Raw genomic sequence first — 25,235 nt, 5'->3', positions numbered from 1 at the left:
AAGTAATTCAATAGATTGTCAAACTTCGTGAAACAGCAGCGAGGGGGTTGAGCTAGTAGAACATTGTAGGAAGTCTATTAGTCTGGAGACACGTCTACTGGGTCATTTACAAGCATTTGAACATTCGAAACCATGAGCTCAACCTTCTTCGCTACACCCCAGCTTATTTTGAAGCCACTCGGACCAGCGCCATAGCAGTGGATCAGAGGAGTTCCTTGACTCGTATTCTCCTGTTCCAACCGTAAACCGCCTCGTCGCATCGGGCGACGAGCGATATAGACCTCGCGAATGTCAAAGCCATGGGTATCGTCTGTGGCAGTAGTCTCCTGGTTGACTAATTCAGGGCAGAGTTGCCCGACCCTTTTTAGGATCGTGTCCGTCGCAGCACTGGATATGTCCTCGGACCTGGTCCAAAGTTAGCAAAAGGAGAGTATCTTCAAGCTTATCAGTCACTGGCCATGAATAGAAAAAACGGACCAATTGTTAGGCTCCTTTGTCCCACCGATGACTGTGCCTCCACCTAAGGGTCGAGGAATGATCACAGTCGACGAGCCATCTGCCCAATGGTGGCTGATAGTGTTGTCGCACTGATTGGACACGATAATGAACTGACCGCGCGATGGATACGAGTTTGGGTCATCAAAGCCCCGCCCAGTCGCATTGACAACAGCTCGGATATTGCTGGCGCCACCCTGTCGGTGCTTATCTTGGAATAGGGAGACCGCTTCCTCCATAGATGTCACATTTGCACGCACGAACCTGACACCCTGCTTCTCACCCTGCCTCTGACACCACTGCAAGTATACAGGAGAGTTCAAGACCCAGCTACGGTAGGTGACACCCAATTGGATAGACTCATGGTGAGCGGGGTATTCCTCCGATTCCAGAATCCGAAAATCGGGCCAGTCGACGTAGCCGTTTTCTGTGGCGAGGAAGGAGTCCGCATGGGCAGCGTCGAAGTATTCGATTGCCGGAACAATCTTCACGCCGGATTCAGGTTGCTCCTGTGCCAGAACCTCAAGCTCGTTATAGGTATCACGCATCAGTTGTTGCTCGAGTTGCTCTGCGGGTGTTTTTGCGGGGGAGGGGCGGAAGTGGGCACCGGCCCACGGGGAGGCATAGTCGATGTGCGAGTCGCCAGGAAGATCTCGGGCGATGACAGTGACGCTGTGGCCTGATCGAGATAACTGGACTGCGCAGCTGAGGCCCAAGACACCTGCGCTGTAAGGAAAGCGGTTGATGTTTTAGTTTGTGGTTTGGAGAACGCCTCGGATCTTTGCTTACCCGACAATGATAACTTGGCCTTCACTCATGGTAATAATGGGCCATAACCGGTGCTTGAATAACCCCAAGCCGAAGAGGTTGAGCTGAAATTGAGTATCTCAGGATATATTTTCTGTTACATTGTTTGGATGTTGTCGCCAGATCTTCTGGTGACTCATCCAGCGTTTCTCCGTGGCCGGATCAACTATACGCATTTCGGTGAAAGGTAATCTTCACCCGACACGGTTCCTGCAGCGTCACAATTAGTCCAATTGATCCTCTAGTTGCTATTTGCTTATTTAGACTTTCCGTTCATCCTGAAACTTTAGCATGCTTACCCTCGCTCTCGCCTCTTCGGAATGAATTCAACCTCGTCAAAAAGTAGACGACTGTCTCTTGAACCCTTAGCAAAAGTTGAACATTTTTGGTGGCTAGGACGCGAAATCTCATTCCGCCCGAAGTCTGATCACTTGCGTTTCTCGAAGCTTGTTAGAAGAATGTCGATCTTTACCTATTATGCGAGAACGGACTTACTAGTTGTTCGGAGAACGTTGTGGCTGCGTCAACTCAAGGGATACTTACAATCCTTGCTTCTTCGCCGAGACAAAGGCTCCGCAATAGAGCCATAGCCGGACGGTGGAGTATAAGAGGGAGGTAGGGGCATAAAAGGGGGTGCATGACACCGGGTCCATCCATCCCCATCACCCAATATAATACCGGTTCCTTTTTATTCGGACCCATAATGAGGAAGATCCCGACTTCGCGATCGTAGATCCGTGTCGATCGGACAAAAGTCATCACCCTTAGAGATATGTTCCTTGGTGGTTTACGCGTTCTACCCACCGGGTAAGATCCAAGGAGAATGGAGAGCGGTTATTTACCTTCATGTACCTTGATCAGGGAGGCTGTCCCAGCTTCCAGCTTCAGCTTCCCTTTATACCACTTATTCGACAATCTGCCAACGAACCGGCCGCCATCACTTTGACTCTGATTTCTTCATTCTAAGACTTGTTACTATTACCATGTCATCCCAGGAAAACCTGATTATCATTGATTTCGAGGGGGACCATCCTCAAGACTGGCCCCAATCTCGAAAATGGCTTATTATGGTTACTGTGGCCATTCCGTTGTTCCTGATGCCGCTTTCTTCGACCATCACCACTCCCGCGGTCGATGCTATCGCGGCAGAGTTTGATGTCACTTCTTCTATCACTGGCCCACTAGCACTGTCCTTGTTTCTGCTCATGTACTGCCTTGGCCCTATTATTCTAGGCCCTTTGTCTGAGCTGTTTGGACGATGGCCAGTGCTACAGGCAGGCAATTTATTTTATCTCATCTTCAACCTTGCAGCGGGTTTCTCAAAAAGCATGTCCGAGCTTCTGGTGTTTCGATTGCTGAGCGGAATGGGCGCTAGTGCCTCTTTGGCAGTACGTATCCTTTCTTTTTTTCAGTTGAGTGAATATTTCAATGCTGATATTTTTTCAGGTTGGAGCAAGTATGATTGGGGACGTCTTCCGGAAGGAAGAGCGAGGACTTCCGTTGGCTCTCGTCAGTATGGGCCCTGTCTTGGGATCATGTCTCGGTCCCATAATTGGTGGGTTTATCACCGACTACTCGACATGGCGCTGGGCTTTCTACTCGACATCAATCGCATCCGGAGCGTTTTCGGTTCTGTGTTTCATCATAGCCCGCGAAACATACGCACCAGTTCTACTGCAGCGCAAGAAGCAGAAGCAAATGGCAGGAAAGACTTCGAAGGAGGGACCTGAGCCAGTATGGAGTACTCCGTATGAAAAGGAGAATGAAACTCTCACCCAGCGCTACCAACGAACGCTTCTCCGGTCGCTGTACTTTCTCTGCACTCAGCCCATTGTACAGGCACTGGCGTGCTATTATGGATACCTGTATGGCATTGTGTACCTGCTTCTTTCCAGCTTTTCCGATCTGTGGAAAAATCAATACCACATGAAGCTCAGCACAGGCACACTCAACTATATTGCCCCCTGCCTGGGCTACCTATTCGGAGCAGCAGTTTGTGCTTTTCTTACCGATCGGGTATACCGTTTCCAAGTGGCCAAAAACAACGGCGTCGGGAGGCCTGAATTTCGCCTGCCGATGATGGTCCCAGCGTCTTTGCTTGTACCAATTGGCCTTTTGTGGTTTGGATGGAGCGCGGAGTACAAGACCCACTGGATTGTTCCCGATATTGGTATTGCGTTGCCACTCATGGGTGCTACCATCGTTTTCCAGTGTGTCAGTGCGTATCTCTTGGATACATTTCCCGTGTATGCTGCCAGCGCAAATGGTGCAGTATATATTCTGCGGGGCCTGACCGGGTTTGGATTTCCTCTGTTTAGTCCAACAATGTACTCGGCCTTGGGATATGGATGGGGCAACAGTGTTTTGGCAATTTTGGCGTTGGGGGTTGGCTGCCCCATTCCTTTCATCCTATGGAAATACGGGGAAAAGTTTCGCGCGGCAAGTAGTTACGCGGACCACACAAAGTAGATGCAGAAAGTTAGATTTCAATTTATACTAGCCTCTTACTTCTTGTTTAAACGTGCAATTTCCTCCATCATATCGTAGCAAACCTTTTCACTCACGTAGCTGTCGCGATGATAATCGCCATGCTGATGAACAAACTCTCTCATCCAAGATGCTGGAGTCGGGCTTATACCACTTGCTCTTTGCTGAATGAGATCCAAGTAGGGAGCAATTCTCGCTTGCTCAACGGGAGGAACATTGGTATAGTCAAGGTAGTACCGAACCAGGGCCAACAAGCCAGGAAAATCCCCTGGGGTGCCCTCGCCATTGATGATCTCATCCACTGTCATGAATCCATATTCTGGATCCTGGTCGCAGAGATGAGCGTCGTCTTTGCACAAGGACTTGGCGAAGCTGGGGTTTTGATGGGAATTGGAAGACCATCCCGTTCGCCGGAACCAGAAACGTCCTTCTAGCACAGCATTGCGCTTTTGAGCAACATCCCAAGACTCACCGACCATATCAAGCGGTAAATAGAAGTTCAAATGCAGGGTAGTGATCGCGCGCGATAGCAGATACATGAAAATCGCGAACGCGGCGTTTTCGAAGTCTGTGAGTTGCACCTCCATCGGTCGGAATTCCACGCACCAACCAGGACCACTGTCAGTGAGAGGCGGCTTGAAACGAATATGATGCCAGACACAGCCATGAAGAAGCTCGAAGAGCCGGGTGCTCGAGTTATTGAGATGTTCCAGATCCGCACGAGTCAACAGGAGAGGATCGCGCGCGAGAATTGATGCAAAATGCTCTGCAAGTGCATCATCCATGCCCCCTTCAAGTAGACGATTCTTGATACCTTTATCCATAGGCTGGAGAGACATGTTTCCGCCCAGCATCGCAGGCTTTTCGCGTGAGAGATAAGTCCGATTCCAGGTCCAGCGTGGGGGCTTTGGGAATGTCAGCTCTGCACACATGGACCTTCCCACAGTTCAAATGTCACTTACGACGAAATCCATTTCACTGGGCCGACGGTCATCTACCAAATCTCCAAATCGTTGCCATCTGATGTCAGTCTCGACCAGATAACCTTTCCAGATTGGCGTCGCCGCAGTCATGGCAAGGAGAACATGACCCAGCGGAATGAGTTGATCGTATAGCCACCGAGCCTCGCTCTCATTGGCAGCCTGGAAAGTAGTTTGGATACTGCAACACCCGGTTCCAATTTCCAGTTCATCGATGCAAAGGTGGTCCAAAATTCCTTTCCCCGAAGGCGGGTGATCGTGAAAAGGGTCAGAAGTTAAGTGGTCTCGATAAATGGGAAAGTAGGTCCTCATTCGACCTTGAGGACGGCTATGGACGTTTTTGGCAAGCAGACGGTACCGAGGTAGAGGGCAAACTAGACCGCTCGTTGGGCCAGGAGTTGTCCATGTTTCTGTCACGCCGATTCGAGGAAAGGAACACAGAGACATGGCTTGCTGATGGGGCGAGAGATATCGATTAATCAGCTTTCTCCTACATCAGTTGTTAGTCGCGAGATAGGAGAGTGAAGGCTTCAGAAAGTAAGTACCTTTCCCGCATATTTGCTTCCACTTCCAATAGATCGGACACCCGCCCACTGTACGGCTCCGCAGGGGTGGTTTCAACGACATACGTTGCCCACTCCCATTGTAATGTAGCCCTGGAGTCTTTGGTCAGTTGCATGTTCATCCTGACGTTTCAAAAATGGAGAGCTTACGCATCGTCCGAGCTGCATTTTCTCGTTTCCCATTGCCGGATCACTCTCTCTTGGTCCAACAGCAATGTTGCTTTTGAATTTTCGCTGTCAAAATTGACCAAGGCATATTCGATCTTGAGGTATGTGTTAGAACACCTCTCCGATTCAACCCTTATGTCTTCAAGCTTACTTCATCTCCCCACAGTGGGGTTGGATCACTTCGATTCTTTTGTTTATGCCACAGGCACAGCAATTGCTATTATTGTTAGCGAAGAATCTTGATGGGAGCGCGAATGAACTACCTCCGTGGCCCATTTGCGAATAATAGGAGCGGCCTCTTCAGTTTCAGCCCAGCTCAACGGCGAACCTTCAACCCTGGCAACTGGTGAGATCTCTACCACGGATACTACTTGGTGTAGTGGTTACTTACGGCCGGCCCATGATCGTAAGAGTAGTGACAGTCCTGAAGCCCAGAATGAGGATGAAGATATTGTACAGTCTATGGATGTTTAAATACTACACCACGGTTAATGTGGATAGCTGATGAAAGACACTCACGATCTTTGCCAAAGATCACAATTCTGTTGATCATCAGAGATGCTCGGGATGATCATCGGCAGGGGCTTGTGCTATGATGCAAGGTATTTGGGGCCAGCGGCCTCTAGTTAACCTTACGCTCCAGCCCGCCCATCCGCTCTTTCGTGGTGAGCGTAGGGCAAAGGGCTAGCAATCCAGGGGGATCGGAAATGAGCCAGAAAGTGGACCGGGTCTCATGCCTTATTGCGCGTTCTCTATCCCAAAACAAGAAGAACTAAATCTGCCAACTTGGGTTGTTTCGATAAGCCAAATTATTGACACTGCCGGGTGATCTGCAGGGCCCCCAAACCGAAAATGGTTGGACTGCCATGGTAGTTCTACCAGAAAAATGAATCTATTCCTGGTCTCATAATATTTCTTCGGGAGAGAAATTCTTGATAGCCCATTTTCTGGGCTGGATCAACGTGTCCACCATGTGGCCAGGTCCAATCTATCTATCACAGTCCCAAGTTTGCCAAGTCCCGAAGAATGGCCATGTCGACGCACCACGCGTTCATGATCTTCATGATCTCCACACAATTGAGAAAAGAGGACATCCACGCGGCCTATCAAGGTCCCGGGTGAAACCTGCTTTCACATCTCATATTCCATGCCTAGCATGAAATGACAGGGATCGCACCTCAAGTGACACCGAATGACACGAGTCCAAATTGTTGCCTGCATCTGACCATCAACTCGTGAAATTTTCCGATTATTGCTTTTTCGACTACCAAGGCGGGATACGCTGGTGATAGTTTGTGCACGAATGTTATGTGTACTGGAAAGTTGCCTTTGACTGCAACGGCATTGAAGATTATAGTATTGCTGCTCATCATGCGGTCGCATCGCTAGAGTTGACGAAAAGTGCACATCAAGAGAATTGGACTTCCCGACCGAGGTCCATGAGATCAATTGATCATTATTGGCCTGAAAGCGGGATTTGCAAATTCGTTCGCATGCCAGCTTGTCTTGCCTTAAAGACTAGGCGAAGAAGACGAGAGCATGGCTCATTTGCCAAGAGGCTTGGCAAGTGAGTGGCCAAAGGGTGACGCGTTATTGAAGGCATGAAAACCAGTCCCTGCAGTGTGGACCCTCAGATTTTTGGCCGTAACGCGTAAGACTTGACAGGTAGGAGTTTGAACTGTTTCGGAAATCCCGTTTGGATCTCTGACTTGATCACATCCATTCCGGCCGCGTCAAAGATCTGCTTGAATTTCGCGTCCGTTCTAGTCACGCTACTGTCCACGTCGTCGTACATATCTTGATCGCCAGGATCGGTGGATAGGTTTTCTTTGATCACCATGATTCCACTCTCTGTCAGTGAGTTGCGACATCGGGATACATATTGGATCAATTGCGAGTCTGTGAGATGACCCACACACCATTGAGTCCAGATCAGGTCGTACTTCTTCTCCGGGAACCAATTCTCGAGGCCAACGGTGTAGATGTCTCCCACCACGCCGTCTTTTTTGAGTTGCCCCTCTTGGAGGACTTGAGTGAACTTCGACACCGGCTCTACTGCGTCTACCACTGCGCAAACATGGCGTAGAAAGCCCTCGGTGACGCGCCCGACGCCCGCACCGCAATCCACTCCAAGATTGAACTTTCCATTAGGCTGCAGCGCAGGTAATAGTCGGCGAACTTTAGTCAGAAAGTTCTTAGATCCCTGCAATTCAATGCGCGAATACCACGGGTAAGTGCCGAGCATGCCTAGCATATTGCTTGTGGTGCTGGGAAGGCTGCTCCAGTAGTTGATGGAGGCGGCGTGGTTGATCTTGGAGTCGGCAGGAACCGAAGTGTCCTGGGAGGCCTCATCGGCCCGGTCTGTACTCGGAGACATGATTGAACCCGGCCTTTAAGATGACGTGAATGAAGGACCGGGATAGGGAAATTTTTGATGTCCGGCCGTGATGCGCTTACATAAGAGACTGGCGTCCTGATTGCGGGTGCCCCAGCGTTCCCCTAAAACACGGCAAACTACACTTCGAGACCCCCGCAGGTTATATCGGCCAGAGCTCCAGTCATCGGAGTAGATTGCGCTTGTTCGGAGCCAGATTTATATGCTTTTATCTTCATCAAAACCGTTCGTGCACCTGAGTATCCTGAAATAGCGCATGTAATAGCGACAAAGGCAATGCCGGGTACTTGGCGATGGCCGTTTAGACGAAGCGGTTCGAACCGAGGACAGATGGTGCGTTGATCGGGCACAGTGATTCAACTGACTTCGAAACTCATAGTGCCTTGGAACTGTTCTCAGGTGCACCACGAACACGTGTTGAAACTATTATATGAAGGCCCAGATCCGCAAGTAGAGTACAGAGAGAGGATTCCCCTGGCAGGGAGCTTCCACTGATGATCCTTGATAGTATTGTTGCTGTTCATGGACTGAATGGCCATTATAAACAGTCGTGGACAGCCTCCAATGGAACCAACTGGCTTCAAACTTTGCTCCCAACTGATTTACCCAACTCGAGAATTTATACCTGGGGTTACACAGTGTCAGGCAAGCAAAATAATGATGGCAGAATCTGCCTACAGAGAGTATCTGAAAACCTGGTTCTCGATCTGTGGAAAGCAAGAAAGTGCACAGATGTACAGATAGCCGAATGTCTCGCCTTGTTAAGATATATGGTGGCTGACACCTTTCGCAGACCCAGGCTCGACCAATAATTTTCGTGGCACATAGCTTAGGTGGCACGGTGGTGAAAAATGTACTTAGCTATTGTACCTTTTCCGCACCACTTATTAATGTGTTGACCTACGTTAAACAGGCTATCATCTACTCCGACGCGTTACACGCCGGCACTTCAAGGCATCTTCGCAGTATTAGCATATCAACATTCGGTCTGATTTTCATGGGAACGCCAGAGTTAGACTCACGGATAGAGGGGCTCCGAAGTTACCTGGCAATGAATCAAGGATCCAGTCAGGAGTCAAATGACAGTTATCAAGAGGCAAGCTGGATGCTACGTGTTCTAGAGGAATTCTCCGGTATCAGCAATAGATTTAAAATCGTGATTGCAAGGGAACAAATCAGCTCGGTGAGTACGCGGAATGTATTATCGCAAGTGAGTGAGCCATGACTGAAAATCACTAACTATCACTCGTCTTCTTCGCCACGCACTAGAATGACCTGAGCGATGATCTCTCAGCGCATATCTTCATTGGCGCTGACCATGACGGAATGGTCAAGTTTGAATCTGTATCTGATGGCGGGTACCAGAAAATGAAGGAGCAATTTGCTGCTATGATGAAGGAAATGTTAAGCGATACAGAGTGAAGTCATGATCGACCAGGAGGCTTGGGTGGCAGGGCCACTTCTACGCCGGGCGGGGGGTTGGTATATATCAAGCGCTACTTTAGAAAAATGCCAGTCAATAAGTGAGAAAAAGAATAATACTCAAAGAAGAGAGAAAGCTTAAAAGAAGTATTATGAGGAGAAGAAACCGATGGAACTACTACACAGAATGAACGCCAGCGGCTGGGATCCAGGAGAGGGAATGCCATCGATCAGGGTAAGAAACATAATCCTTTCCCTGGTTATCCAGTACAAATCCAGGAGGAACTACCTGGGCGAGGCGCTAGTGAAGGGTACACGGGCGTGTCAAATTGGGCCGCTTCTGCGGTAAGACGCTCTGATTAATCTCAAAAGTCAGTAAGCATAGCAACAGGAAGGCTACCTGATTCTGGCCCAAAGTGTCTCTCCGGCTCCTCAATGCGTTACCCCGCAAAGCGGATTTGCATATGCATTAGCTGAATTCCGGAGTGGCAGTGTTGAGAAAAGGTGGGAAGGAACTACTGTGCTAAGCATAGTATGACGACAATGTTGACAACACAAGTAGGGAGCACTTAAGTATAGAAATTGCTGAGCGGTTGGTCGCCCCACTGCTGGCAACTGGCAAGGCGTGGAGGGGTCCGATCGGACCGCCGACTGCGGCAACCGTACCTTTGTCAACATCTGGGGATCAAACCCTTGCCCCTTCGCGCAGAGTGATCAGTCTTGGAAACCAATATATGCCTGAAATGGCACACCTTTGGCACCTCGCAGCCCCTACGCCGACTTTCCCGCCACTGGACTCTGAAGATCTTCTAGGAAATTCGGCACACAGTGAGTCCCCCGGGAGTTGCCCGCTAAAAATGGGAAGCCAAAGTACTCACATGAATAGACATTAATGTATTGGAGAATGACTTTGGACATGACAGCTTTCAGGTTGAAGATTTCGTTTCGGATTTGGAATTTGTGCATCATGTCGCGGATCCCGAAGTCGATCAGTTTGTCGACGAGAGGCTCCGAGCGACATCGGACTGGTCAACAGGCCCGTGGATTTTTGGCGATCCACAGAGTCTTTTGGACTTGACAGGTTCTGTTGCCCCGGAGCACATCACGGCATCATTGTCCATACCCAGTTACCAGGGGGTGGAATCTGACCTGTCTGGATTGCCACAACCCACGATTTCGCCTTCGTCTCTCTGCTACACGCCGACAACCGAGCAAGATGAGAGCACATTTGCACAGGTGTTCCTGGACCGTGGAGATTCATTTCACATGCCCGATGTGAACCCAAATGCGCAAACTATTCCAATACCAAATTTGAAACGTCCCCCCGGTCTGCCTAGGAGAAGAAGCCGCTACTCTCTCTGCAAGCTAGGGCAGTCCATGATCCCCAGGTATATTGTGGAAAATGCGACTGCTCTTGATCCCATGCAAAGATGGCAAGAGTCTCCACCAGAGGATGAACCTGCATCATTGTCGGCGATCATGCATGCGGTGAACAAATCAGAAAATATCGGAGAAGCCTTGCCCGGCAGTGGAGGTCTTTCACATAATATTCGCGACGCTTATCGTCGGCCAGCCTCACTGGCTAGCTCCAACAGTGGGAATAGTGCATCGTCCTGGCAATCCTCGACATCAACACGATCTGCTGTGTCGAAACAGCAAAATCCACTAGCAGTCCAGTCACCAGCGGGTGGAACGCGAGTCGACAAGAGCAAAAGAAAATCAAAAGGGCCAAGTGGTTTAGAAAAAGAGCGGATTTTCTGTTGTACCTTCTGCTGCGATACATTCAAAAGCAAGTTTGACTGGTCTCGCCATGAAAAATCACTACATCTTAACTTGGGTGGTTGGGCATGCACCCCCCATGGAGGCGCGACAGTTTCTCCTGTGACTGGCAGAATACATTGTGCCTACTGCAACTGCTTGGAGCCATCTGCAGAACATCTCGATGAGCATAATCACTCTCAATGCTCTGACGTGACTCGCACCTTTCGCCGGAAAGATCACCTCGTTCAACACCTAAGGCTGGTGCACAGTATGGAAATTCTTCCCTTGCTTGATGACTGGAAAATTGGCGGCCAGACAATCACGTCACGATGTGGCTTCTGTGACCAGAGGCTAGAAAGCTGGGATCAACGAGCGGATCATTTGGCAACCCATTTCCGCAAGGGAATGACCATGCATGATTGGCGAGGCGATCATGACTTTCCACCAGATGTTGCCGCCAAAATTACCAATTCCTTACCGCCATATCTTCTCGGCTGGGAATCAAAGACATTTGTGCCCTTTTCAGCGACGGATGGGAGCGCCAAAGACCAGTTGGCGCAGATATCCAAGCGGGCAGACTGGGCTGCTGCCAATTCGAGCGCCGATGCCCCAAATGGCACCTCGATTGTGTTAGAAAATCCGTTCCCACCAGCTCAGACTGGTGAGATGATGGTGCCTTTGAATACCTTGACGGGTATTTTGACCCAGCACCTCAGCCGTTATGCTCGGCAACAAATGAGTTTAGGAATTATTCCCACCGATGACATGTTTCAGCAGGAATCGAGGCGGTTGCTCTATGATTCGGAAGACACCTGGAACCAATCCATTGCCGATAACCCGGCATGGTTATCTGCATTCAGACAGCAGCTTCGTGTGCAATCCGAAGATTTTGTATTAGAAGAAAAGAAGAAAGTGGAAGGCACCCAAAGCGGCTTGTAGAAAGACCACACCACTTTGGTGCCGGTCTTGCCCAATCTAAAATACTTCTTCACTCCTTGACCATTTCAATCAACCTCAAGAATTTACACCAACGAATCTACGTGCCTCCGGCTTGTCCACTCGCGGGTGCGGCCTGACATTTTCCAGCGACCAAGTCACAATTGAAAAAGAAGCGATCTAAAGAAGAGAAATTAGGAGGTTGCACTACTTGCCAACAGGCACCTTCTTGAAGGTGGTCGCTCCACGTAGGGCGTGGCTACAAGACCTGCCTCTCATTCCCGTAAGTGGGGATACCCCGAAACGGACCTGTCTTTCGATCGAAGCCCTGCTTGAAAGGAGTCAATTGCAAAATTTGATGTGGTGGAAGTTGGAAAGTAGTGCATGAAACGATCTTGAGCTTATGAGTTACTGGGGAACGTCGGATGAACGGTAGCTCGTCGGCCCCACTGGACGTACAGTACCTCGCCAAAGGTCTCTGCCGCTGATAGAGCTTTTCTATCTGGTTTACTACCTGGCTGACACTGTGCAGCGAGGTGGTGAAGTCTGGGATAGCCACTTTGCCGTGGGCATGGCATGGATGACCGTCGTTGATTTCGTAGATGATGTTAGGTTTATGGAGGTGAAGTTCTGAAGGCATTAATTTTGAATCTCGAAAAGCGGCATCGGAGCTAGCTTAAGGTATCCTAACCAGGCTATCAGTCAAACCACATCAAGTGCCAGTACTGTAGCATCCGAAGTGGGAACCAAGGGTGTGTGATTGTGGAACGTCCAGGGTCTCAGCCAGGCACTAATGCCGAACTAGTAGGATACCCTTTCGTTGGTATGGGTCCAGCAGTCGGTGGGGCATTCGGCCAGCGGCGATTTGGGATCACCTTCCCACTACGGCATGAAGGAGGGGAACATTATCGGGTGAAGACATCTCTTAACGAAAGGGCTCGTGGTATTTGAATAGCCTGGGCATTTGCAAAACTTCCAGCTGTATCTTCTTAATCATGTGGCGCCTCAAATTACGCATACATTTTAATTAATCTTCTACGTGAGACGCTAACGAAATGCTTGCTGTCTTCAAACTTCACGTCGCTTTGGTTCCCCGTAGCAAGAAAGCTAGTTTTATGGTTTAGAAGTATCATTCAACGGAGGGATAATCAAACTTAAACATTTGAAGCAAATTCAAAGGAATTATTTGCTCACTCCCGACATAGGAACGTATGGATCGGCCTCTTTTTCAAAACTTTCAAGGTTTCTAGATATTTTATGAGCAAGCGCATTCAGGGGAACTGCCTGCAGAGATCGAGGCAAAGTGGGGATGGTATATCATTAAATTCACGGAGCAATTGAATATTGCACAAGAGAGAAAGCTGGTCTAGAAATTCTCTGCGTAGTAGGGCCCTGTGACATGGTCCTCACAGTCTGACTCGCAGTCCGTCTCACAGCCTACAGCGTGGCGCCGCAGAGAAAGCAACCCCCGTGCATCTAGATGGTCCAGCCAGCTGGCATACCAATCCAGAAATTCTGGAATAGAATTAAAGCGTGCCTTCCGGCCGTACAGAACGCTAGGATTGACAATCTCGGCGTGGAAGACAACCACCCGCCACCCCCAGTCTCGGATGTTGGTAGCATCCTGGATGTCTTCATCCTTGTACTTGCCATCGTCCTCGTCGCCCTCCGTCCAGAGCCGGCAGTACACATACGCACTATACCACTCTGGGCATTCGTACAGTTGGTTACATCCAATACCAGTGATAAATCCAGCCCTGACCTCCAGGTCCTCGTCGACGCACGCCTTCAACGAGTCATTCGACAACTCATGTTCCAGTTCCCGCTGTAAGCCCTCTTGCTCACGCTTCAGTAGCTCCGGATCCGCCAACTTATCGCATCTCTGTCCCTCATCAAGCCTGTCCAGTTCCTCATTGGTGACTCCGATCGACCAAGCCGGTATGAACGGCGCAATGCCCGAGCGCCGGAAATCAACGTCCACCACCCCCTGCGCATACTTTAGGAACAGGGCTAGCTCGTCACATCGGGGGATAGTCATCGACCTGTGGTCTTTGTGGAAGTTACACGCGACGTCAATCTCCTCGTCGTTTTCGGCAACGATCGCGTCCGCCTGCCGCTGGCACACACGCTGAACTGTGTCGAGGTACATCTGCCGCCACTGCTCCGTGCGCAGCAGAGGCAGGACTACACCGTCCGTCGGATCATAGGACGGCAGGGCGTTGAGAACAGCAGGGATATGAAGGTCTTTGACTGGAGTCTGTTGTGGGATCCGGATCCTGTCGCGCCTCCCACACGTCTCGGAGTCTTCATCGTCCCATTGGAGATAGTCCATCCATTTATACTGGCGGAACTGGCGGCGCTTCTCCTCTTCAGTAGCTAGACCTTTTCCTTCGATTTCATTGATGCGGTCCTGGAGAAACTTTTGGTTCGCGGTGGCCATTCGGTTACGGAAGCGGGCGATGGCAAGGCGCATGGTTTCGTCTGCGTTTGTGTCCGACGCTGAGGCTGAACCTGCCATTGGTGTTGTTGGGGACATCTTCTTGTCCTTTGCATCCGTCATTGTTGGTGGTCCTTTTTTTGTTGGTACTTTAGTTGTGATTTTCTTTTTTTCTTCTTTGTTAACCAGACTTCAAAGGTTGCTGAGAGGTTTCCAAAATTATTAAATAATCGAGATTGGCACGAGTTAGTATAGTCTCTCACGAGTTAGTATAGTCTCTTTCCCCCCCCCTTAAATAATAAAATAAAATTAATCGCCTTAGCCTGGGTTATCTGCACTGACGGTCTCCACCATGGAAGCGAGCAGCGAGGAAAAAGTGAAAGCGAGACATTAGGAGGGGCCGTGGCATTACCCCGAACACCACCGCGGTCCAACTGGCAATGAAAAACGAGTTCTCATTCCTCGACTATTTACAAGCACCACCTACTACCAAAATGGGTAATGAATAACACGAAGAAGAACTTGCAAGCACCTCTACACGCAGAAAGAACAGCGGAGGGGCATGGGATACGAACAAAGTTGGTTGGAGTGGCCCAATACGCACTTTCTTGGCCCCCTTTTCTGATCGGCACGCACTACGCGAACAAGGACCCACCAGCGATTACATGGATCGTGGATGGATTATCTCTTGGTTCATTGTCGTAAGGGCGATTGACCTCCGTCTATTAGCGGAATATTGTTACGACAGAGACCGCGCAGACTAACTTGAATACTTGAAAGCCCCGAGCTTCGTGGAGTCCGAGTTTGACTGCGCTGCAGAAAGCTCAGAGCTTCTCGTTTAATAGCTGTTCCATGTGGGCCATGAAAGCATCATGCCTTAGCGTAGTTTCCTGGTCTTCGGCCTAGCCCGACGCAGATTCCAGCACTCGGACCTCTAATGTGACTAGAGAGAGAAGAGAACTAATCAACACGGATGCCTGAAACAAAGGCATCAGTGCGATGACTTGGTGAATCGTACGAGGGAGGAGGGAAGGGACATGAGCGTGAGACTGATGGGGTGTGCGGAAATGTAGGTGGCGGGGAATTGGGTTGTACAAGAGTAGGCCGGCAACCTGATGGGGGAAATGGAGATGGAGGGGAGAAAGAATTCTGAAAGTAGTCGAATGCCATGCCTGGATTTGATCCCAAGGGTTATTATTATTATTATTATTATATTCCTCAGGCTTTTCACGACCCTGGGTCGTATGCAGCCCCCTAGCTAGTGTGCAATGCTCCCTTGAGTATGTACATTTGATAGATGACGATCTCGCGACGTTTTAACAGTCAGTCATAATTCCTCAGAACCGTTCAGCAGCCATACGTCTCGTCTCTAAGGCGAACACGATAACAGCTTTGACAATTTTCAACTCGGGTCTGCACGCTTTCTCACAGAAACCACGACAAAGACTTCACCATGACCGGCCACATCCGTACAGGCCGCATTCCCACTAGCAAGCCCCCTGTTGCAAAGATTCACGGCGCACTATTGATCCTGTTCATCGACAACACCGCGCTGATTGGCAGGGAACTCGCAAGGCGTATGCCATGGCAACTAGGAAAGGGTAGACCAGGTAGTCGCCCATGTTAAGTCATGGCTCTGCTCCGATTTTTCAGGAACATCAAAGAGTAGGCGTCGCTGTCAATCTACTGTTGAAGGACCATCTGACCTGCTAGCTTAGCCATGGGATGATGTTTGGCGGTCAGCTATAAGTTGCCTTGCGAAATTCTAGACGGCCCAGATTGATTATGGCATCATCTTTAACGTGTCCCTTTCTGCCCAATAGTCTTGATTTCGTCCATACATCCAGCGAGTGTCTTTTACTAGGGGAAGGTCTGCACAAAGCCCTTGTAGTCGTTGTCTGCTCGGAATCTTGCGCTGCAGCCTCCAAACCCAGCTTAGAGACTATAGCGTCTAGAAATTAGTATATTGCCGCTCGATGTGTCGCTTTTCGTCCCAATATGGACCATTAGAGAGGCGATGATATATTTGAAGTTGAAATCTAAAAATACGACAAAATTCTCTTTTCTTATTAACTTAGTTAGATCTAGTAAGTACAAAAATATCTCCTATCTACCTAGAAAGAAGACTTCTTCCTTTTCTTTCTCTGTTATACTAAGATAATTAGTGAAGATACTAGTAACTATAGTCTTTAGATTTAAGATTAGAGTCTTCTAATCTAGATAGATCTAGTTTTATTATACTGAGGGCTGAGAACATCTCGTACGAATAACTACAAAATTCCTGAGCCCTGGAGGTGACCTCTACGGTTCAGTCAGGACGTCTTTCTGTACAATGTTAGTGTATAAAACTCATTGAACGATGCTTTACGTGCACCTCATTGCGCCTGGGTCTGCCATTTTGCATGATGATGCTGAGAGAGGATAATGGTAACACCAAATTTGAATATGATCGGCATCGAAGACATTTGAATGAATTCCATGTTATGTAGCTGCTCTGTACCCTTTCGGGGCTCTCAGATGAGGTTTGTCCTGGTCACTCAAGTACGTAGCGAGCGGTGAAAATACAGTAGAGACGTAGGGTACTGATGAAGGATTTGCTTACTATATTATTTATCGCGAGTGCCAGTTCTTTTCTTGTATAGTCAGTATTCGAAATTGCGCGATTAACATACGGTCAAAGTAAGCCAGAAGTGTATAGCCTAGTATGCATTCATGACTAAGATCAGGCAGAATCAAATGAGGATGACAGGAGGATTGATTGATGGAGGAAGAAGGCCAAGGGCGCTATTCTGAGCTTCCCAATGGCCCGTACCACCCACACTCGACGTTTAGGACGCTCGCGCTCATGGGTAAGCCTGAATTACCTACAAAATCATAAGAAATTTTGGTCTCCTAGCGGTAAGTTAGCGCTCCATGCTTTGACACATATTATATTACTTGGAAACAGTATCCTTGCTGCTGAATATCAGAACAATGTGGATGGTGACACGAGGTTCCGGATGCTTTCCACTTATCTTCAACGGAATATATCGGGGTGAGATATCTATATCAATCCATTCCTATTTGGGCGGATGCTGCAAAGCATGACAGTACTGCGTAACTTGGCTATATCCTCTCAAGGTAGATTCGGGAAATCGCGCATAAGCCTACTGACTTCTTGAATATTTAAACAGCTGCAATCACCACCGTCAACTTCAGGGCAGAAACTTCTAACTATATCTCCTACAGTTCCAACTCACGACCATTCTCAAAATGAAGCTGTTGATCCTTGCCCCCCTTGGTGCTTTGCTTTCCGTTGCAATGGCTGATATTCCTGACCCTAATAATCCCCAGGGTATGACACCGTGTTTGGTACGTCTCCCGAGTCTGATATCCGTGTGGCGCCGTTCTAGCTCAAGCTGTTTCTTACGCAAGGCTACTTGATCAGCTTTCTTGCAACGTCGAAGCAGCTGAGGAGGTAGGCTGTGGCAGTTACCTTAACACTGATTGCACATGCACCAGCGATACCTTTGTGCTTGCCCTCAACACCTGCCTATCGGCTAGATGTGATGCAGCAGATGTCAAGAGTAAGTCCCGGCTCGACTTTATTCCTTGTATTGTTCTACTTGTTGAGATCCAGCAACAGCCTGCCTAACTTTGAATAGTGTCCAAGGATTTGCATGTCAAGATCTGTGGCGGGACCCCTGTCTAGAAGGAGCGCTGAGTTTGTGTCTGGAGTATTCTATATCCAATCAGAAATCATTCCCACCGTGGACTTTTCAATCAACTCTACTGTCTTTACAGTGCGGTGCAGTCAATGGCGCCCATAATTTTGTTTCGAGCCTATTCCCCGGGTAGCTTGATCTTCCTGCCCCACACGGAAAATGGACACCTATGACGAGTCTCTCACGTATTCCAGGTTTTTATTTCTTGTTATAATCGCCAACTACGTAGCAAGACAAACATGTTTCAGGCGCACTACACGTGCCGCATCTTTCTTTGTTGGTGGGGGCTGCACGGGATCCGCCCGATCGGAGCGCGTCGGCTCCGGAGGACACAACATCCCTAAATCCGAAAGCAGGGTTGGCACGTCGCAACCTTTATACCTCCTCTTCAACTGCTTCAAGCTTGCGTAATTGGCTTGAGTATCCATCATCTTCATCATGGTACTAACCAGCATGAAGCCCCGTGGGAACCTTCGGTCACTGTTTTGGGCGACCGCGGTACTTATCACTGGAATTGCATACCGCATCTATCTCCACGACGCATTCTCCTTGATATTTGGCTTTGGACGAGTGATCCAGCCCATTGGGGACTTTCCCTGGGACTGCAAGCGCATTCACCACCCGCTTTTAGAAGGCTGCGAAGACATCTGGCTGGACTACAACAACCGAAAGCTCTACGGCGCGTGCACCAGCGTCACCTCTCGGACAGGGTGGAACCCCGGCGGAAACTTGTACAATCTCTCCGCGAGGTCGCGCACGGATCACATTTCCGTTTTGAACATTGATGAGCCAGGCCCTGATGGACTGTACGGGTTGCATCAGTTAAAGATTGACTATGCCGGAGACCTGGACTTGCACGGCTTTGACGTTCATCAGGTCGGGGATCGACAGCGATTCTGGCTCATCAACCACAGGCCGCCCGTGGATCCTGCCACGGGAGAACCTCTTGACCCCACCAAGGTCGGCGCCAACTCCACAATTGAAATATTCGATCTCGATGCGCCCTCAAATACACTGGTGCATGTCAAGACTATCGCGAGCGAAGCGCTTGTCTCCCCCAACAACCTTGCGGTCGACCGTGATGGACTTGGATTCTTAGTGGCAAATGACCACAACACAAAGGTTGGCATGTTTCGTGATCTCGGCATGATATTTGGAGATGGAAGCTTGGCTTACTGCCGGTCGGACACTGGAAAATGCAATCTCGTCGCTACTGAGGGCTGCTCATTCCCGAATGGCGTCGTTCGCGGGCGTGATGGACTTTTCTATGTTTTCCATTCATCAGCGGGGGTTATCACCGTCCACAAATCCACGGAGAATGGCATCATTGAGATTGAGAAGATTCCGCTTCACGTTCCGGCCGATAACCTCTCCGTTGACAAGGAGGGGAACATCGTGGTTGCTGCTATTCCTCATCCATACGGCTTTATGCGGGCCGCAGACGACCCATATAACCGTGTTGCGGCGGCGGGTGTTCTGATGGTTCGAAAGCAAGATCAAAGAAATGACCAGTCCGGAAGGGGGAACTACGAAGTCATCAAGGTCATTGAAGACAGAGATGCTGAGTTCCTCCCCACGTCAACAGTGGCAGTACATGATTCCCAAACGCATCGCTTGTTCTTGGCCGGAGGGTTCTCGCCGTTCCTCAGTATCTGTCAGAGGCGCACCGAAAGATAGGGGCTAGCGTGGCAAAGAGCCTGCTAATTTGTTGCTGGGCCTGGTGACCCCTGCGAGTGTACCATTATTTTGTCATCTCTGGAAAAATTCTGCATGTACTCTACTCCATCCTCTCCATCCCTGTCTTCTATCTCCCCTCTCGTCCTGCTCTCTTGCTTTCGTTTAGATATCCAACTACTACTTTGATTCACACGTCCCCTGTTGAAAAGCATATAAGTCCTTTCGCATTAAGACATATCTAGAATGCGAGTGATAGAGATCATGTCGGACATTTCATTGATTCTAAGCGGGTTTCAATTTCTGCATCCACTCCAAGCTTTAGTAGCTTAAAGCTTTCAGTCCACCCCCACTCGTACTTTCGTATTCACTCGCTCAAATCCTCGAATTCTCGCATTGTCACACAAGATGCTCCAAAGTCCGACGGAAGAGAGAGTGGATGAGGGAATCCGAAACCGAGAACAAATACAGTAGCATCCCCTCATCAAATGGAGCTTCAACAGGTAAGATTCCCAAGGCCCAGCCGGTCAGCTACCGAACTGGGCGTTGAATGACTCGGCCATGTTCAACTCGTCACCCAGTCTGTAAAAGCAGGAAGCGAAGCGAGTGAGTCTCAATCCAGGCCCTGCCGCAGTTTACAGAAATCCTCATTTAGACATCGCTTGCCACATTGATTCTATTTGCTCCACAAACCAGACAGCACCATAGCGGATGATGTTCATCTAATCACACAGAGTCAAACCGGATGCGTCGATAACGCTGCAAGATTCGGGCAATCTTCGAATTAGTACGCTTCGCTGCTTCAGCTTCTGCCTCTGAAAGCTCCTGGTGTATCTCCTCTCGCGATAGCTCGGCCCAGTGGAGATCAATCCATTCAAATATGATTTGAATGTATTCCACACAGCACCTGGCGCCGGAGTATTGTGTGGCAGCATGTAAGAGAGGGCTGTGTCCATTTGAGTCCAGAAGCAGGGGATCGGCGCCCCTTTCGAGAAGGAGTTTTAGCTGAGTATGGCCGAGATTAGTGACCGCATACCAGATGCAGGTCTGCTGGTCTTCATCCCGAGCGTTGATGTCTACGCCACTTCTTAGCAGCACATCGAGTAATGTCTCAGTGGGGTTGTCCCAGTTTCTTAGGCCAGCGGCGAGGTGGATGCAATCCGGAAGATAATGATCGCGGGGAATTGTGTATCCTCTATTCAGAAAGAAACTGGCAACAGCCCCGTCTTCTCTTTGAATTGCTTCACGCGTTACCAGTTGTATTTCGTCGTTTTTGATGTTATCGAGATCAAAGCCATTCTGGAAGATATATTCGCGCATCTTCTTACCCCCTCGACACGCATATGACAAGAAAGACGCTCCTCTAATCCAGTAAGTCGGGAAGAGGAATTCAAGAGGATACCCGTGGCGAACCAACGCTTGAGCTAGCGATAGATTTCCACACATGAGAACATATTCGACTAGAGAGATCTCTCCATCCACAACATCAGTAGGATCGGCGCCGTATTCCAAAAGGAGCTCGAAGCAGGTTATCTCATCAAATGCGGAGAGCAGAAGGCCGTTAAACCAGGATGTTCTTCGGTACTCCCCTGAGTTTCTCTCGAGTAGAACTTTAGCAATCTGTGCGTGTCCCTTCTGGATAGCAATGGTCAAAGGTTTTCGGCCACCCCCATTGACCCCGAATTCTAGTATCATAGATACCACCGAGACCTGCGCTGCCTCAACAGCCCATTCCAGCGGTCCCAGAGGGACTAGATCATACTGGTGTTCTTCTCCAGACCATATATCTTCCGGATAGCCGCTCTGTTGTAACAGCTCTTGAACGAGCTCAGCTTTGCCTAATACGGACGCAATATTCAGAAGTAGTTCCCGATTCTCGTGTCCTATTCGAAGTAGATCGAGATTCATACAGTCGGCTATGAGCCTTATGATGGCTGCTTTGTCTCCAGGCTCCTTTGTGAATGCCGAGGAAATTGGAGGCTTCATTTGAGTCGGAGTGGGATTCACGATACTGCCATGCGCGAGCAACAAGCGAACAGTTTCGAGATGACAATGCTGTGCTGCAGTCATAAGGGGCGAGCCGTTATCCCCGGAGTGTAGGTTTGGATCTGCGCCTCTTTCGAGCAAGAGTTCAGCAGCTTGCGTCTGGCCTGAGCGGACAGCATATTCCAATGCTGTACCGCCGTCGTAACTGGGTTCATTCGGCTCGAACCCAACCTCGTCCATGAGATATTTCATCACGGCCAGATTGCCACAACTGGCAGCATACGATAGCAGACCCACATTTATTCCAGAATTTGGATCGTCGATCCCATGCATAAGTAGGGTTCGGACAACTGTGACGTGTCCCGCGTTCACAGCACTCAAAAGTGGAGTATCATAGAAGCGGTGCCAAGCTTCAATACCACTGACAGGTTCTTCTTCCTCGGGGTGGATAGAAGTGACGCCCTTTCCAATGAGGCGTTCAAGTATCTGATCGTGTCCGTTACTGATTGCGCTCCTCAGCACTTCATGGGCAGTGTATTCGTGCACATTCTCTAGAACTCCCGCCTCAAGGAGGCAGGCAAGTGCACTCTCATTGGCGTTTTCGACCGCCCAGTACAATGCTTCGTCACTCCGAACAGGAAGAAATGTTCGGTAGAGATATGTGTTGATGATGTTGTGGAGTCGGCGATTGACTAGGCCAAAGGCCGTCAGATCCCAGCCATATTCCAGATATTGGGGGATATCCAACAGCAGTTCGTTGGGGAGATCGAGAAGACCCATATCGATTCGGCCGCGACACTTGAACAGAGCTTTTGGCAGGGAATAGTAGGGGAAATAGCGATGTTGTTACAGTTGGCAAGTCACCAGAGGAAGGGTCCGTTCAACGAAAATTTCGATTCTGAGGAAGGAAAAGAAGAGAAAGAGAAAGAGAAAGAGAGATGAGCTCTCTGTTTTACTACTACGACGCCGCCGGAACCTTCCATATCATGTGATCTTTACTGATGTGAGGAAGTTCCCAATTGACCTCTTTAACCGTACCGCTGTGAAAAGCCACGGACGAGCGCCCCAGGTCGGGTGCGAGCTTTGGGGGCCGGCGCACTGATTAAGAGCCGCTAGAACCAAGGACAAAAAAACTGAGGCCATACAGGGGGTGGCAGTAAATGGATGGGAGACAGTGCAAAGAAACTGGCCCCCGAGATGGGTCCACGGCGATGGGGTGAGGCCTCTTCGGAGGAAATTTGACCCTAACTGAGTTGCAGGCTAACTTGGCTGCAAATTGCTGGGTTGTAGCGAATCAAGAACTCTCGGCCCTGGAGGGGCTGCAAAGTGGGCTGCAGGGATGCTGCAAGTTGGGCAAACCCCAATTCTACTACTCTGATCGACTGTGTATGTATGCCATCAACCAAAGTGTGCTATAATAGTTTAGAATGCACTACAGGATCAGCCCTGCGTTGCGCGATAACGTGGAAAGTAATACCGCTTCCTCATGTCGGCCCCAGCAAGAGCCTCGCAGGGGTTACTCACACATACATTCTACGATAAAGCCCGCCTCTCACCCAGTAGGGGTTGGTTTGTGTATTAAGAACCCACTCCCCTGAATATCATTGTTCAATTAAGCCACCATTCCAGCATGTTTATTCAGCTATGCATTTCTCCTGGACTTAGGCTTTATGCCTTGCGTCCATGCTGACGAGTTTCGCAACAGCCCTTTACATCGACAAATCAGATTAAGTCCACCAATAAACTAGATCAATACGATTTACCAACCCAGGCTAACTCAAGGGCTTCAAGATTAGGATTTCGGACATGGAATGTCCTTGTTGCTCGTGATAATCCACAAGATTGCGAGGGTTTTGACCAGAGCAAGCCCCGGGACAAAATTATAGTCATGAGAATCACGCAGGCCTTCAATGATAGAGTACCCAAATAAATAGTTTAATTAATAGGTCCCCAATCGAAAAGCATATAAGTATCTAACTATAAACATAAAGGCGTAGACAGAATATAAGTAATAAGTATCATGTAAGATATTTCATCGATTCTAAGTGGGTTTCAACCTCCGTACCCACTTCTAGCTTTAGCAGCTTTAAAGTTTTAGTCCACCCCCACTCGTACTTTCGTATTTACCCGCTCGTATTCTCGTATTCTCGCATTCTCGCATTCTCGCACAAGATGCTTCAAAGTCCGACAGAAGAGAGGGAAATTCAAGTCGAGCTTTCTGCATAGCCTATTTTCAAAATTAATATATAAAGCCAGCGATTGTTCTCATCTCACCTACCCGCGCCCCCACTACTTGACTTGCACTGCTTAATACAAACTGCCTACTATGAGCACCGCCAGCAACAATGGAGCAATTGACTTCGCACTCTACCGCTATATACCTTCAATTCCGGCGGCGGCAATATTTGCAGCGGTTTTCATGGTTTTGACTATTCTGCACTGTATTCGGCTGTGGCGATATCGCACGCATTTCTTTGTCCCGTTTATCATCGGCCTGCTTTGTGAGAATATTTCCCAATGATTTACAGCTGGTCTAGCGCGCTAATCAAGAATCTGGACTGCAACAGTCGAGTTTGCTGGCTACATCGCTCGCATTTTTTCCCACTTTGACACCAATGCGATCGGCCCATATATTGTACAGACCATGCTCATTCTGGTGGCGCCACCGCTTTTCGCCGCCTCAATCTATATGACTCTAGGTAGGGTTATTGTCGTTTTGGATCAACACAGGAAATCAATTGTGCCAGTTCGCTTCTTGACGAAGGTATTTGTTGTGGGAGATGTGATTTCCTTCCTTCTTCAATGCGGAGGTATGTCCTCTACCCCTAAGACCTATCATTCTACAACTTTAGGCAGCTAACTTTGACCAGGTGGTGGCTATATGGCCGCTGGAACGATTTCTGCGTTGAACATCGGCGCCAATATTGTTATTGGTGGTCTTGCCGTCCAACTGCTTTTCTTCGGGTTCTTCGTTGTTGTATCCGCAATATTCCACTGGCGCGTAAAGAAGTCGCAAACTAGCTTCCCCTCTCCAACGCTACATTCAAATTCTCCGATCATGAGCAGGAGCTGGGAATCTATAATGTGGGCTCTTTATGCTGCTTGTTTGCTCATTCTGGTGCGATCGATCTTCCGAGTCGCTGAATTTGTTCAGGGCAATGATGGGTTTATCATGAGAAGAGAGTATCTGCTATATATTTTTGACGCTTGTCTCATGGCATTGGCAGGTGTTGTGCTGGCGGTCACTTACCCTGGATCTTTTCTAGACCGAGTTCGAAGCAAAAGAGATAGCGAGCTTCGACTGATGCCAACAAATGCGGACAGTGTAATCCAGACCACGAACGCTTCGGAGGCTTAAAACTAAACTGGAATGTTGTTATGGCGGTACACTGTTCCACGGGGCCATTGTATTTAGACCTT

The 25,235-nt window shown here is 49.1% G+C and overlaps 11 protein-coding genes across 11 annotated transcripts; 6 read left to right on the top strand and 5 right to left on the bottom strand.

Moving 5' to 3' along the window:
* Window positions 1-77: 77 nt before the first annotated feature.
* On the bottom strand, window positions 78-1,313 carry N7482_007525 (FAD-dependent oxidoreductase; the record flags this gene model as incomplete). Its single annotated transcript, XM_056689650.1, has 3 exons — window positions 78-405; window positions 478-1,221; window positions 1,285-1,313. The coding sequence occupies 3 exons, from the start codon at window positions 1,311-1,313 to the stop codon at window positions 78-80; spliced, it is 1,101 nt and encodes a 366-aa protein (XP_056542079.1).
* A 972-nt stretch (window positions 1,314-2,285) lies between these two features.
* Window positions 2,286-3,771, top strand: N7482_007524 (MFS transporter; the record flags this gene model as incomplete). The annotated part of the gene is made up of 2 exons (XM_056689649.1): window positions 2,286-2,690; window positions 2,749-3,771. 2 exons carry the CDS (start codon window positions 2,286-2,288, stop codon window positions 3,769-3,771), a joined length of 1,428 nt encoding a protein of 475 aa, XP_056542078.1.
* Window positions 3,772-3,806: 35 nt separating this feature from the next.
* On the bottom strand, window positions 3,807-6,075 carry N7482_007523 (glutamate--cysteine ligase; the record flags this gene model as incomplete). Its single annotated transcript, XM_056689648.1, has 8 exons — window positions 3,807-4,694; window positions 4,752-5,259; window positions 5,315-5,425; window positions 5,483-5,595; window positions 5,652-5,717; window positions 5,764-5,836; window positions 5,892-5,960; window positions 6,020-6,075. The coding sequence occupies 8 exons, from the start codon at window positions 6,073-6,075 to the stop codon at window positions 3,807-3,809; spliced, it is 1,884 nt and encodes a 627-aa protein (XP_056542077.1).
* A 1,055-nt stretch (window positions 6,076-7,130) lies between these two features.
* Window positions 7,131-7,877, bottom strand: N7482_007522 (N-terminal protein methyltransferase; the record flags this gene model as incomplete). Its single annotated transcript, XM_056689647.1, has 1 exon — window positions 7,131-7,877. The coding sequence occupies one exon, from the start codon at window positions 7,875-7,877 to the stop codon at window positions 7,131-7,133; it is 747 nt and encodes a 248-aa protein (XP_056542076.1).
* A 1,069-nt stretch (window positions 7,878-8,946) lies between these two features.
* Window positions 8,947-9,317, top strand: N7482_007521 (uncharacterized protein; the record flags this gene model as incomplete). The annotated part of the gene is made up of 2 exons (XM_056689646.1): window positions 8,947-9,078; window positions 9,165-9,317. 2 exons carry the CDS (start codon window positions 8,947-8,949, stop codon window positions 9,315-9,317), a joined length of 285 nt encoding a protein of 94 aa, XP_056542075.1.
* Window positions 9,318-9,504: 187 nt separating this feature from the next.
* Window positions 9,505-12,017, top strand: N7482_007520 (uncharacterized protein; the record flags this gene model as incomplete). The annotated part of the gene is made up of 4 exons (XM_056689645.1): window positions 9,505-9,662; window positions 9,735-9,821; window positions 9,880-10,145; window positions 10,204-12,017. 4 exons carry the CDS (start codon window positions 9,505-9,507, stop codon window positions 12,015-12,017), a joined length of 2,325 nt encoding a protein of 774 aa, XP_056542074.1.
* Window positions 12,018-13,380: 1,363 nt separating this feature from the next.
* N7482_007519 (uncharacterized protein) lies at window positions 13,381-14,574 on the bottom strand (the record flags this gene model as incomplete). Its single annotated transcript, XM_056689644.1, has 1 exon — window positions 13,381-14,574. The coding sequence occupies one exon, from the start codon at window positions 14,572-14,574 to the stop codon at window positions 13,381-13,383; it is 1,194 nt and encodes a 397-aa protein (XP_056542073.1).
* A 3,129-nt stretch (window positions 14,575-17,703) lies between these two features.
* Window positions 17,704-18,142, top strand: N7482_007518 (uncharacterized protein; the record flags this gene model as incomplete). The annotated part of the gene is made up of 4 exons (XM_056689643.1): window positions 17,704-17,802; window positions 17,844-17,908; window positions 17,953-18,017; window positions 18,096-18,142. 4 exons carry the CDS (start codon window positions 17,704-17,706, stop codon window positions 18,140-18,142), a joined length of 276 nt encoding a protein of 91 aa, XP_056542072.1.
* Window positions 18,143-18,608: 466 nt separating this feature from the next.
* N7482_007517 (calcium-dependent phosphotriesterase) lies at window positions 18,609-19,832 on the top strand (the record flags this gene model as incomplete). The annotated part of the gene is made up of 1 exon (XM_056689642.1): window positions 18,609-19,832. The coding sequence occupies one exon, from the start codon at window positions 18,609-18,611 to the stop codon at window positions 19,830-19,832; it is 1,224 nt and encodes a 407-aa protein (XP_056542071.1).
* Window positions 19,833-20,555: 723 nt separating this feature from the next.
* N7482_007516 (ankyrin repeat domain-containing protein) lies at window positions 20,556-22,595 on the bottom strand (the record flags this gene model as incomplete). Its single annotated transcript, XM_056689641.1, has 1 exon — window positions 20,556-22,595. The coding sequence occupies one exon, from the start codon at window positions 22,593-22,595 to the stop codon at window positions 20,556-20,558; it is 2,040 nt and encodes a 679-aa protein (XP_056542070.1).
* Window positions 22,596-24,141: 1,546 nt separating this feature from the next.
* On the top strand, window positions 24,142-25,173 carry N7482_007515 (RTA1 domain-containing protein; the record flags this gene model as incomplete). Its single annotated transcript, XM_056689640.1, has 3 exons — window positions 24,142-24,316; window positions 24,383-24,625; window positions 24,686-25,173. 3 exons carry the CDS (start codon window positions 24,142-24,144, stop codon window positions 25,171-25,173), a joined length of 906 nt encoding a protein of 301 aa, XP_056542069.1.
* Window positions 25,174-25,235: the final 62 nt, after the last annotated feature.

Source organism: Penicillium canariense, assembly GCF_028826845.1.
Source record: "Penicillium canariense strain IBT 26290 chromosome Unknown utg000004l_segment0_segment0, whole genome shotgun sequence".
NCBI lineage: Eukaryota > Fungi > Ascomycota > Eurotiomycetes > Eurotiales > Aspergillaceae > Penicillium > Penicillium canariense.
This window is presented reverse-complemented; position numbering and strand designations above follow the sequence as displayed.